Here is a 12490-nt window from a genome sequence, read left to right on the forward strand (position 1 = left end):
GAACAATTTGTTAAAGATTGTAACTTTGCTATTGTAATAATCCATATTCCTATTGAATCTGATTGTTAATACCGATTTTTAAAGTAGATTATGGATTCCACTGGAAGGACAGAAAATAATGTTAAAATAATAAGGACTACATTTTTTTCCCCTTTTCACTGTTCTCTGTAACCATGGAAAATTTTGACCATCTGTGTGGTTCTCTGATAATTTATTAAAACATTTATTTCACTCCCCCCCCCCCTTTTTTTTTTCTCTTTTTCTTGCTGAAACCACAGCTGAGGAAGTGGAAAGACTGGCTGCAATGCGTTCAGATTCTTTAGTACCTGGGACTCACACGCCTCCAATCAGAAGAAGAAGCAAATTTGCTACTCTCGGAAGGCTTTTTAAGCCATGGAAATGGAGGAAGAAGAAGAGTGAAAAATTTAAGCATACTTCAGCAGGTAATAGTTGTGGTCGGGTTGGTTTGTTAATCTGGAACTGTTTGCTCAACAAGGCTAAAGATTTGTAGTGCAGCCCCAATTTATACGTGTTTTTAAGGTAGCTGAAGCTCGGCTTGGAGAGATTCCTCAGATTCTAAGAGATCTTTAACTTCATTACCAGCTTTTTCTTTTAAAAAATCCCAAACATGTTGGGTGCACTACAATTAACGCAGCAGCTTGCCATAGCTGTATATTCAGGTTCTGCCACTAGAGCTAGAGGGTAACCCAGAAGAAATCTTGTTACATTGATTTAGCAGACTATGGGTAAAGGAAATGGCAGTATGAAAAGACAATGCTGGTGGAGGGTTTAGCCACATTCAAGCTCCTGTAAGTGCTAATAGAGGAGCGAGACAAATACATGACAAAGAAGTTGACATTGTATTGAATAACTTGCATAACCATAAATTATTTGTTCCATTGGGCAGGAAAGATGTGTCACTTGTTTTCGAGAAAAACAAATCTCTCTTCCTGCCACACCCCTCCTTCTGCCATAGCTGTCGAACACTCCTGGTTTAAGACTCTTTTTAATTAAAAAATAAGTATGGAAAACTACAAAAATGTGTTTTTATATTGTAAATTGGTCTGAGCAAGAATCCCAGATCCAGGCCTTGTTGCACATGGTGGAAGTTTGTACCTGGCATGTTTGTTGTCAAGCTCTGTGATCTGTTTAGAAGGTTTATTTTCTTTGTTCTTGCATGATGACTAATAATTAGTATATGTGGTTTTGCAAGTCTTGAGCCTGGATTGTCTGTGAGAAAACATGAATTTTCTTCTGATTTCTTATTGTTCTCACTAGAATTAGAAAGAAAGCAGTGAGGATCTTGCTCCTTTAAGTGCCAGAAGAGACTTGAGTTACAGCCCAGTTGCTCTCTGACCTGTTTATTGCACAGTGGAAGCTTTCAGGCAGGACTTGACTGTACCTTCTGGCACCCCAAAGCCTGTACTCCTGAAAATGGCCCATAATTGTTTGAGAAGTCTCATTTAGCTAAGTGTGAATTCTTGCACAAGGTTAAATGCAGAATAAGAGTTTTCAGGGTTCATACCTGAAGGTGCTCTTTACTTTGTGCTGTTTAAGCTGCTCTCTGATTCGTCAGGCAAAGACTAATGAACCGGAATAGATGGCTGTATTACTCTGAGTGACGATCGTATTTTTTGACTTGACAGCTGAGAAGCTATTGTCACCAAAAATTACATGTTTCTGCAAAACAAAAGGCTTGTCTTTCATGTTCTGTATCAGTCATAACCATAGTGCAGCGTAGCAGGATTTCCGTGATAACTGTATAGCTCTTAGTGATACGTGGACGCTGTGGTGACAGCTACTTTGAAGTTAGTTCCAGCATGCCAGGTTAGTTGGTTACAACTCGGGGGATAACCACAACAGTTCAGGACATACCACGGGTTGCAAAAGCCTGCCTAGTATTTATTTGTATGGTTTATCCAGCTCCCGGAGCTGGGGCTGAGCTGCATCCTGCTGCGGTTAGACTGATTAGTTTGAAGCTGGCTTGAATATGCCTGTATAGTCTGCTCTAGGCATTACAAGAAGTGTTACGTAGAGTTGCCCCATTTACCAAAACATTTGGAAAGTACACAGTGATTAAAAGCAGAGTAAAAAAATGTATTTCCTCTTCTCAGAGGAATAGGAAGCTTCACCAGACATGCCAGCATATCTCCTCCCCCAGTAAGAGGGACTTCAGTGTCTGAAAAACTAATTTAAAAGCTGTGTCTCCAGGTTGCAGGAATGTTTGTTGATTGCAGTACTGGATTTGATCTCAGTTGAATCCAAACCCTTCCTTTTTTTAAAAAAAAATTCATTTCTAGTAAGCTAACAGTATCCTGCAGCTGCTCTGCAAAATTGGTATTCCTGTCAGCTCCCCTGCTCCTAACTGCAGCAAAATTGACAAGGATGTCAAATTTGCTGAGCACCCTGCAGGAGGTGGGGGGAGAGATTTACTTCTGGACTGTATGAGAGCTGGGGACCCCACAGTTTCCATCACCCCTGACCCTGGGGAACAGGAACCCACCAGGATCCTACCAGACCCCCCCTGGCAATTCAGCAGCATTGGTTGAACCTAGGATGTATAATACAAAAGATTTTACATGCGGAAAACTAGCATTTTTCTGCCAGCATTTCCATGACCTCTCGTCTAATACCTCTGATCTCACTGAGAAAATATATTTAATTTTTATAATAAATCAAAGGACAAGCTTATGAGATGGCATAATGAGAGCCAGCATGAAACTTCGTATTACAGGCTTATTTTCTTCTAGTGCACTGATAAATGTGAAGCTTGGAAAAAAAAAATTCCCATTAGTGTCCTACAGGCATGCACCCAAGCCTTCCCACCTGCATAGAACATCAGTAATTATCAAAGAATAAATACTAATACAAGTATTTTATTAGGCTCTTATTTGCTGCAACAATAGATTCAATTATTTTTAATGTCAGAAGTGGTAAGGGTCAAAACACATGACCTTATCTGTTGAAACTTCCTTTGAAATTAATGGGAGTTTTTTCTGGGAGAGGACTGGAAGAAAGAGAGAGGCAGGCTGATATTTAAGGTTGAAAGGTTGCCGCCTTCTTGAGATTTCCAAGTGCTAACATTTTGTATCCATATCTTTATCAGACTAAAAGCTCTGATTATTTATTCAGAGGTGAATGCTTTAAAATATAGTTCAGTGGTCAGTGGGCAAAATAACCTTTTAGGTAATAGGAAAAGTTATTTTCTGACACCTGGTAATTGCATACGATAAGATAGAAAATCCGCAATTTGATTGATGGAGGACCTTAACGTTATGCTTATTATATATGGTTCCTTTCAGCACATCAATACTTACATCATGATGTTTGAGCATAACAAGTCCCCCATCCTCCGTCTTCATTATTGTATTGCCACTGACAAGCAGAAGGTTAAAAGGATGCATGTGTTTCATATACTTTATATGTTTATAGGTTATGTTGGTTTTGATATCTCTGTAGCAACTATGCAGAAATGTTCAAAGTCTAACATTGCCTTGGTGCTGATTTAGTCATGAAGGTGAAACTCATGGTTTTTGATGCAGACATCTAATGCTTTTGCCTTGCAGTTGGTCTGTCTGAGAGCATCATCATTAGGTATTTTGTAGAGCAGCCAGAGCAGGTAGAAAAGATCGTGCTATGGGGTGGTCTGTTGCTGCAGATGGTAAGCGCCAGATGAGCCCGCATGTGGGGTTTGATTTGAGCAACCTCTTCGGCTGGAAGGTGGAGTATTAAGGAGGTTGTTCAGGACATGAGTGGCAGATGGGTTCTGTCTATGGACAGGCTCAATCTCAGAGCAAATGGCAAGGGAGATTATACTGTGTGAAGGACACCAGTGTACCACAGCAGGGCCAGAAACAAGTTAATTCTCACAGTAATCCTCCTCTTGGACAGAAGTGAAGCTCCCCCCAGCACAGAGCGTTTTTCAGTGTCAGGATTGCAAATCATTTTACCACAGAAGGTCCTAATGAAGGTTCTTCGATGGATGCTGAATCTCCCACAATACAATATAAACACTCCTGACAGTGAAGTTTTATATATAGGGAGTTAGACAAAGAAATTAAACTTGGCCACAACGTTATTCCTGCTACAGTCAAAAGTGTGGTGTATTTTTCTTAACTTGCCTAAAATTTCATCTTGCACAGAAAGTGCGGAAACCTTTATTACCATGGAGGGCTGAGGGCCCCTCACGGCAACGAGCAGTATGATAAAGCTGACAACTCTAGCTTTGGGAGCACAGGCAAACTTCTAAATGGTAAGATTATATCAGTTGATGGGACAGTTTCTTAAAACTGTTAAGGTGCACTCTCACTTATGGCAGAAGAAGCTAGGAAGAAACAGTTCTTTGCCTGAGCACGTTTCCTTGGCTGGATGCAGCTGGGATGGCTCCAGCAGGCTGTGCAAGGTTTTTAAAGCCACACTGGGCTCTCTGGGAATCAGCAAAGCAGCTAGCAAGAAAGCTGTCTGTCTCCTCAGCTAGACCTTTGTCATTGTTTTTAATACCTTGATGTTGTTCTGCTCGCCTTGATGTGAATTTGAAAACAGTTCCTGGATGTGCTGCTGTTTTATTGCAGTGTTGTACATGTGCTGGTGAAATGTCATTTCCTGGTGATGTTTTGGAGAAGGAAGTGCTTCTGAAATAAAGAAGCCTGAGGGAAGATAGGTTCTGGGCTTACTTGAAATATTATTGAAGTTTTTTGTCACAGTATTCATTGTCGTGGTGTAAGCCCAGCCAGCAACAAAGCACCACGAGGCCACTCGCTCACTCCTCCCCGCTCTGGTGGGATGAGGAGGAGAAAATATAATGAAAAGCTTCTGGGTCAAGACAAGGACAGGATCACTCACCAGTTATGGTCACAGCCAAAAGACAGACTCAATTTGGGGAAAAACCAAAATCAATTTAATTTGTTACCAGTCAAATTGAAACAGGATAATGAAAAGTAAAACCAAACCTTAAAACACCTTCCCCCCACCCCTCCCTCCTTCCCGGCTCAACCCCACTCCCGATTTTCTCCACCTCCTCCCCCCGGCGGCGCAGGGGGACGGGGAATGGCGGTTGGGGTCAGCTCGCCACACATTGCCTCTGCTGCTCCTTCCTCCTCAGGGGCAGGACTCCTCACTCGTCCCCTGCTCCACCGTGGGGTCCCTCCCACGGGAGACAGTCCTCCATGAGCTTCTCCAACGTGAGTCCTTCCCACGGGCTGCAGTTCTTCATGAACCGCTCCAGCGTGGGTCCCTTCCACGGGGTGCAGACCTTCAGTCACAGCCTGCTCCAGCGCGGGCTTTCCCACAGAGCGGCAGCCATCTTGGGGGGCATCCACCCCCCTGCTCCGGCGTGGGCTCCTCTCTCCCTGGGCTGCAGGTGGGCATCTGCTCCCCCGCTCCCCTCCGTGGGCTGGGGGGGGACGGGACAGCCTGCCGCCTCACCGCCGGCTGTGGGGGCATCCGCTCCTCCTCCCCTGCTTCCTCGCTGACCTCGCTGTCTGCAGAGGGGTTCCTCTCACATCCCGCTCCCCCCGCTCACTGCAGGTTCCCCTTCTTAAATCTGCTCTCCCAGAGGCGCTGCCGCCATCACTAATAACGGGCTCGGCCTTGGAAGGGGCGGGCCCGACCTGGGGCCAGGGAAGCTTCTAGCAGCTTCTCACAGGAGCCGCCCCTGCGACCCCTCCCCCGCCACCGAAACCCCGCCACACAAACCCATAACGTTCATCAAGAGCCAACTGCTTGCAGCCTTTCAGAAAAAAGTACTTCAGCTGCTTGCACGAGTCTGAATAGGGAAAAATGTCGTGTTTCGCCATTTCACGTTTCTGGCGACCTTCATTTTAAAGAATTGGTGCGTCCATCTTCCCCCGTCCTGCTCCCTGAGTTGCAGTGCTCAGGCAGAGGGGAGGAGGAACCATGTAACTTGTACTTGGAGGAAACCGGTTGGAATGAGAAGAGGAAAGCAGGAGATGGTGAGAAATTAAGACGAGCTGTGGAGAAAACTCAGCTGTAAGTAGGAGAGACAAGGGATTCAGCAATGTTTGGGCACCCTGTATAATGAGCAGAGAAAGTCCAGTGTCAGAAGAAAGCTCCACAGCAGCTCTGTTGCCAAGTAGATGGTTGTCTGAGGCAATCGGTAATACTAAAGAGAGAAAAGGAAATCTGTTGAACTCAGCCTTTCCTCCTAGGTACTTTGAAACCTCCCTTCATTCGTGTCCCAGATCCCCCTCCTAGAAATACTTACAACTTCTTCCACGGGGCAGCTAGGATGGGTCAATCCTCCGGTGCCACAGCTCCCATCCTCAAAACCTGTGGGTGAGCTAGCAAGCCATGTCCTGTTCTGTGGCCAAAGAAAGATGTCACAGTGACTTCCTAGCCTCATGCTTGGGGTGCCCTCCTGAGAAGAGGGAAGACATGCTCCTGCTTCATTTAAAGCTTCGTTTGCTTAGTGTAAAATTGTAGAGGTTGGTGTTCAGGTACCCATCTCAAGGTGTAGGACTGGGGAGTTTGAAGGGATAAAGGCTGGGGCTGAGCAAATTGGACCGGGCTATCCGAAGAGCCAAGAGGCAAATCAGTGTGTGCCAGGCATCATCAGTTGGGTTGGGAAAGGCTGGCTTGCAGGACTAGGACTTGCAGGGCAGCTTCGTGGCTTGATCTACTGCCCAAGGGCCTTAGGACTCTCTTAATAGTTGTCTGTAAAGAGGGTGACAATCTTGGTAGCAGCTACTCTGTTAAACTGGAATAGCTGAGGTCTGCGTGCTGGATCTAAACATCGAAGCCCAATAGTGTAGACAGTGCCACAAAAGGGAGCAGCTGGGTTTTTTCAGTTTGCTTTTTAGGGAGGGTATCCATGCTCTTCCATTAACTTTTACCCCCACTCAAGCCACTTAAAGAAAATCAAGCGTGCCAAAACAAAATCCACTCATGCAACCTTTAGCTGACCCACTCCCAGAATCTGCATTAAAACAGCCATTTATTTTATGTTCAAATGCTATTTTTTTTTTCACTTGCTAAGCCTCGGTGCTTCAGTTTTTCCAACCAGAGTTTTTTAAAAAGTGCTCTATAAAAATTCACATGTTAATGTGTTTATATACGTTAAGTCTCCCAGTCAGGAGAGGAATTGTTTAAATTTGGCAACACTTACAGGCAAGGACTTTCAATGTTTCTGATGAATAACAAGAAAACAAAATGTGGTAAATCTGTGCAATTAGAGGAACTGCTATTCATAAACCATACCCAGATCATTTTATTCCTACTGCTGATTATTTCTAACTACAATAGGTAAATATTTTGAACTTTGCTTTCCAGAATATTCCAATCGGTATCGGTAGAAATTCAACAATGTGTTGCCAGTGCTGCTCTTAAACCTTCCTACTCCCTTCTGCTTTGTCAGTGATTGCCTCTCATGTTTTCTCATGTAAAACTGTCAGGCTGTTAAACTAGTTGTGCTATTTGGGTGAGACCTTTCCCTGGGAAAGCGAAGGAGAAGCACAGCCTGCAGACATGCCTGCCCTCATCTCTCTCTGCACTTTTGGGGAGGTGGTCTAGAGGGGGAGAGATTTTAGGTGGTTTAACCAAGTTATTGAAATCTATCTGCAAAGGTCCTATTTTCAGCCTGTACTTTGAAAGCAGTGGTTTTGTTTGGATCATTGGCTAGCAAGGATAAGTGTGTCTTAAAACAGTTTATGGTCCCATTCTGTTCTCCTGAATTTTATTTAATAACGTGATCCCATGTGAAAGGTATTAATATTTCAGTTACAATTCCTCTTATACTTTCAGGCCAGACTATCTCTAGGTTTAGGTATGGAGAACTGAGGTAATTAAGGTTTTTCTTCCTTCACCCCCTTATTCTGATACCTTGGAAATGTAATTCTGAATCAGCACTGAGAAAGACAGCAGGGTCTCCCTTGCAGTGTAGCTGGGTCTGAAGTTACCCTGAAGCCTGAAATACCCCAAAGTCCTGTTAATAAGACTGTGTAAAACCCCCAACGGCCCTTTTGATGTGAGACAATGAGCAGGCAATATGAACGCTGGTCCCAGCCAGGTATTTTTGCTGTGCTGGAGCAGCTCATAGGGCCTTAACGCTGCTGAAAATCACTGATCATTTCCAAGATTTTGGGAGAAGAGAGAGAAATGGCACTGATGTAAAACTTAGTCCAGACTTCCAAAAAGGAGCTCCAGTTTTGTTAATACCCAGCAATACAACCATGTTTCAGAGTTACTAAGTGCTGCTTTGTTCACTGTTTTGTGTATTTTTTTGATGGAGGTGCAAACTGTCATTCTCTGAAGGAAAAAGCCATTTTGTAGGAACTTGGGCTGTTCACGAATGCGCATTGACTTAAGCAAATATTTTTATCTGAAGGAAATTCCAGAAAGTAGGTATATTATATTTCAGTATTTTCTACATGAATCTTAGAAGAGTTTTTATTCAAATTTACATTTCTGTTTCAAATTTGAACTAGATATTAACAAGTATAGGTCAAAATTTGAATTCCGAATATAAAATGACCTGACAGACAGGAAAACATTTGTGTTTTAAGTCTGCTGAAATATTACATTGCTTGAGCTCAAGGACCGAATAAAAAATTAAAATAATTTTTCAGTTTTATTTTTGCACACTTGATGTATTCTTAATTTTCAAATTAAAAAAAAAAAAAAAATTCTAGGTCTAAATGTAGATTGCCCATAGCTTCTCTTTGCATGCACTAGCATTTTCTTAATGTCTTCTGAGAAGCTGGCCAGAAGTTGCACCAGAATTCATGCAAATCTATAGGCAACTTTTAAAAAATTTGACCTTTTGCCTTTCTATAGAGGGAGCAAAACTAGCCTGTGTATCTGCTTACTGCTGTGGACCCAAAGATCCACAGAGATTTTTAAAGCCAGTGCTCATTTTCAACCGTGCAATTAGATAAACAGCCCAAAGCTTATGGTGGCAGAAGGCACTTCATAGCAAGGGAAAGCAGTGGGTGGTTTGCTTCTTTATTGCTGGAATTAAAAATTATCAGTGTTTTTAGATTTGTCATTTTAAGCAGATTAACAGAATTCAAATGTGTTTGGAAGTTGCAGATCTGATTTGTACACAGAAGGCAGTTAAAGCAGTTGTCTATTTTTATACTTGAATTGTCAAGTGGAAGCTCCTGGTTCAAAAATGGGGTGTATAATCACTCCCCTGGAAGCGTGTATTCTACTACAGAGCAGCATCACTGTCTTCCTGAGATCTGCTGCAGAACTTGCTTAGCTGGACTGAAAAATACGTTTTGGGATTGTTCTAGCCCTGTGCCAGCTCTAATGGAATGTGTGAGACAGGGCCCTTAAATGTGTCCCTTCTTACAGGAAAGGGATGTTTAATGAGGCTCTTTGGTTTTTGTGCTAATTACATTTCCAGCTGCTGTGAAGATTATATGAGGCCGCCCAAACTGTAATGCTGCAACGTAATTCTATAACAATGCATTCCTGTTAAAATAATATAATAATACAATTAAGCCATTAGAGACTTTACAGCAAATTTTGAGGATTGAAAAATAGATTCTGTTAATAGTGTAAGCTTCTGCATGGTATAGGGATTAGAGAATGACATTTGTTGGAGATGTTTTAAGAAGTGTTTTACCAACGAATCAGCAATAATGGAATATCTGGTTGAGGGGAGAGAGAACGAGCGTGTTTGGAAGAAGATCATTCTTGCGTAAAAAATTGTTGTATATTCCTCAGCTGCTATTGCTGTGACTCATGAATGTACAGTCTTCATCAGACGGGGTCCTTACAGATTATTTTAGAATGCTTTCATTTAACAACAAACGCGTTGAAGCTGCTTTTTATTTTTAGATTGCATTTGAAGCATAGAAATTAATTAGTATTTCTCAGACTGTTGGCTTTTGTTCTTCAGGTTTTCACTGCCTTTTTTAAAGATGCGGGGGAAATAGCAACATTTCACAGTGACATGGAGCCATGAGGCATCTGGTCTGTGATGAGAACAAAGACTGAGCAATAGTGGGCAGCTGTAGTGCCAGGTTATCCCAGTGACCTGAAAAAGCTGCAGGTCCTTTCTGGCAGGATGCTGGCTGGTCGCAGGATCCTGCTTTTAAGCAGCTCATGCCCTGGGTCATGTTTTTTATTCCATCAAAGCAACAGCCATTGAATATTGCCATGTAAATTTGTCATCAGTCAGTAATCTATGTTGTGCAGGTGCATGTCTTGAGACTTGGCAGAGTCCATCAGTGGCACTGCAGAGGATGGGTGCTTCAGCAGGGGAAGTCTGCTCAGTGACTCCAGCAGTTCTCCTGCACTTTGGTCAGAGGTGAGCGTGGTCCTCTCGTGCCCGGAACAGTGGAGGGGAAAACCTCCCCTGCCTTTCAGAGGCTGCTGCTGGGTAGTTTCTGAAAGGGAAATTTGTTAGATGTCTTCACTTAGAAGCAGTGTTGAGGAAGTCTTATTCCTAGAATACTGTTTTGCTCTCGCTCGGTGTTTCCCGTGGAGGGGAAATGAAGCAGGAATCCCCGAGGCCAGCATGGGGATACCTCGAGTGAGCCCTACTGTGTCAGTGACCTGATTGACATCTGACCCATGTTGTGATTGGGAAATAGATTGGTACGGTAATGTGAACATGCAGCCCAATGACTCTAATCTGATGGGATTTTTTAATCACAGTAGCTGCCCTTTATTTCCATGTCTGTGAACTGCATTAAAAAGGCACATACATCTAGATGTATAGAGTATTGGCAGCAGGGATGAGAATCCCAGGTCCACAGGGATCTGAAACACAGATGACAGTCACCCAGACAAAACCATTAACTTCATGAGCTCTTTCCAGGGCTGCTGGGGCTAATATATTGAGGAATAATAAATAGTTGCTAGAAAGAGAAACTGAATTGCCCTGTGTACAGAGGTTTAATAGGAAAAATCAGATTATGAATTGGGAATCAAAGATAGCTTGATGAAGAACAGTTTCTTAGAAATCTTGGTCTAAGTCTTGTTTATACTACAACTTGTTTATACATTGTAACTTGAATTATTTAAACCATAAATATGAAACAGATTAGTTATATCACCATAAACCCTTGGGTGGATGTTTATTCAGTTTATAAACTCATTCATTTTATTTTAATCCATTAAGGCCAATTCAGTTCTGAATTAAAATGTCCACACAAGTGTTTAATGTGGCATAGGTGATCATCCTTGAATTGCTTAATTCAGATTGCTTTTCCTGAGCACCCACGTAAGTAGCCACAGTAGCTAGTGTGCAGGAGAGAGTTGATCAGATAACTACCTGAGCTGCCACAAGAGATGGGATCTAGAGGCTCTGTTCAGTGAGAGCTACATCTGGTTACTTGGACTGACCCGAGGGACTAGGCAAAAGAAGTCCAAGGTAGTGATTAGAGCATTTAATGAAGAGAGGAAGCTGTTGTGCTCTCTTCCAAATTCTGCTGCTAACCCATCCCAGTCTTGTTAAAATGATGCCTATAGATTATTACACTCCGAGTATTGCAGGACTTAATTGCAATTTCACTAGGTTTCCTCTTTTTTTTTTGTAAATCTGTCTGTAGGGTTTCTTCAGAACTGCAGCTCACTAAGTCAAGTCATTCAGAGAGAATCTTGGATTCCAGTAATAAAAAGGATTATTAAAAATCCCATGTGACTGTAGAAGAAAGTCTTGGAAAGCAAAAGCATGGAAAAAAAATCTCAAATACTTGTTAGAAATTAAACTCACTATTTTGAAGGAACTTACAGATTTTTCTGAATATTTGTAATTTGCTTTATTGATAGCAATTACATTTTCAGAGCAATGTTTCAGTTCCATAGTATGGTGCCTGTATAAAGATGGGAGTAGTTAAAAATAAGACTTATTTTGGTTTCCGTTTATTTGTATAGGCTGAAGATATAATACTATCTGTTGTTAACTGCATCTGAGTTGTTTATTAACTACAGGATGTCCTACACTTTTAGATAAAGGTAGTGGCAGAATAGATCTATGACGCTGAACATCACTCACTATTCCTTTTGTTCTTGCTGCAGTAGCAGGTATATGTTTCTAGGCTGAAAAATGGGCTATCTCAGTCTCTTATTTTGCAGCTGAATATGTGGATGTAGATTTTTGAAGGAACAGACCTCAGTGCCTCTTAAAAAGGTTTTAATTTGATAATTAACACTCTTGGTCCTTTATATCTTCACAGCTCTATATGCATCTCTCCAAGTTAATCAGGCAATCACAATTCTGTTTATCAAAACAGGCAGTAAAAATCATCCTTTTGCTGTAGTGAATCACACTTTTTCAACTTAACCAACAGCATTATTTGCCTATTTTAAAAGAGAAGTTATTAGGGAATTTTTGTTTGCTACTAGCTACCTCTTGAGTCTGAAAACACCAATCCCTCATCTCCCTATGTTTTGCAGGAAGCTCATGGTCTCCATGTGCTCTTCATTAATTCCTTAGTTAAAAGTAGCATGGGGCTGACAGCTGAATGTGCATAGATAAGCAGTACTCTGAGGAAGGTCCAAAGAGTGCCCAGATATGCTT

The 12490-nt window shown here is 42.2% G+C and overlaps 1 protein-coding gene across 1 annotated transcript in view; it reads left to right on the top strand.

The window, feature by feature from the left end:
* PHACTR1 (phosphatase and actin regulator 1) overlaps window positions 1–12490 on the top strand; it is a 312826-nt gene that overhangs the window by 182806 nt on the left and 117530 nt on the right. The window contains exon 5 of the mRNA XM_030041742.2: window positions 279–443. Coding sequence (XP_029897602.1) covers window positions 279–443 — 165 coding nt within the window. The remainder of the gene's footprint in view (window positions 1–278; window positions 444–12490) is intronic.

The sequence above is a fragment of the Aquila chrysaetos genome, chromosome 18 (assembly GCF_900496995.4).
Source record: "Aquila chrysaetos chrysaetos chromosome 18, bAquChr1.4, whole genome shotgun sequence".
Taxonomy (NCBI): Eukaryota; Metazoa; Chordata; class Aves; order Accipitriformes; family Accipitridae; genus Aquila; species Aquila chrysaetos.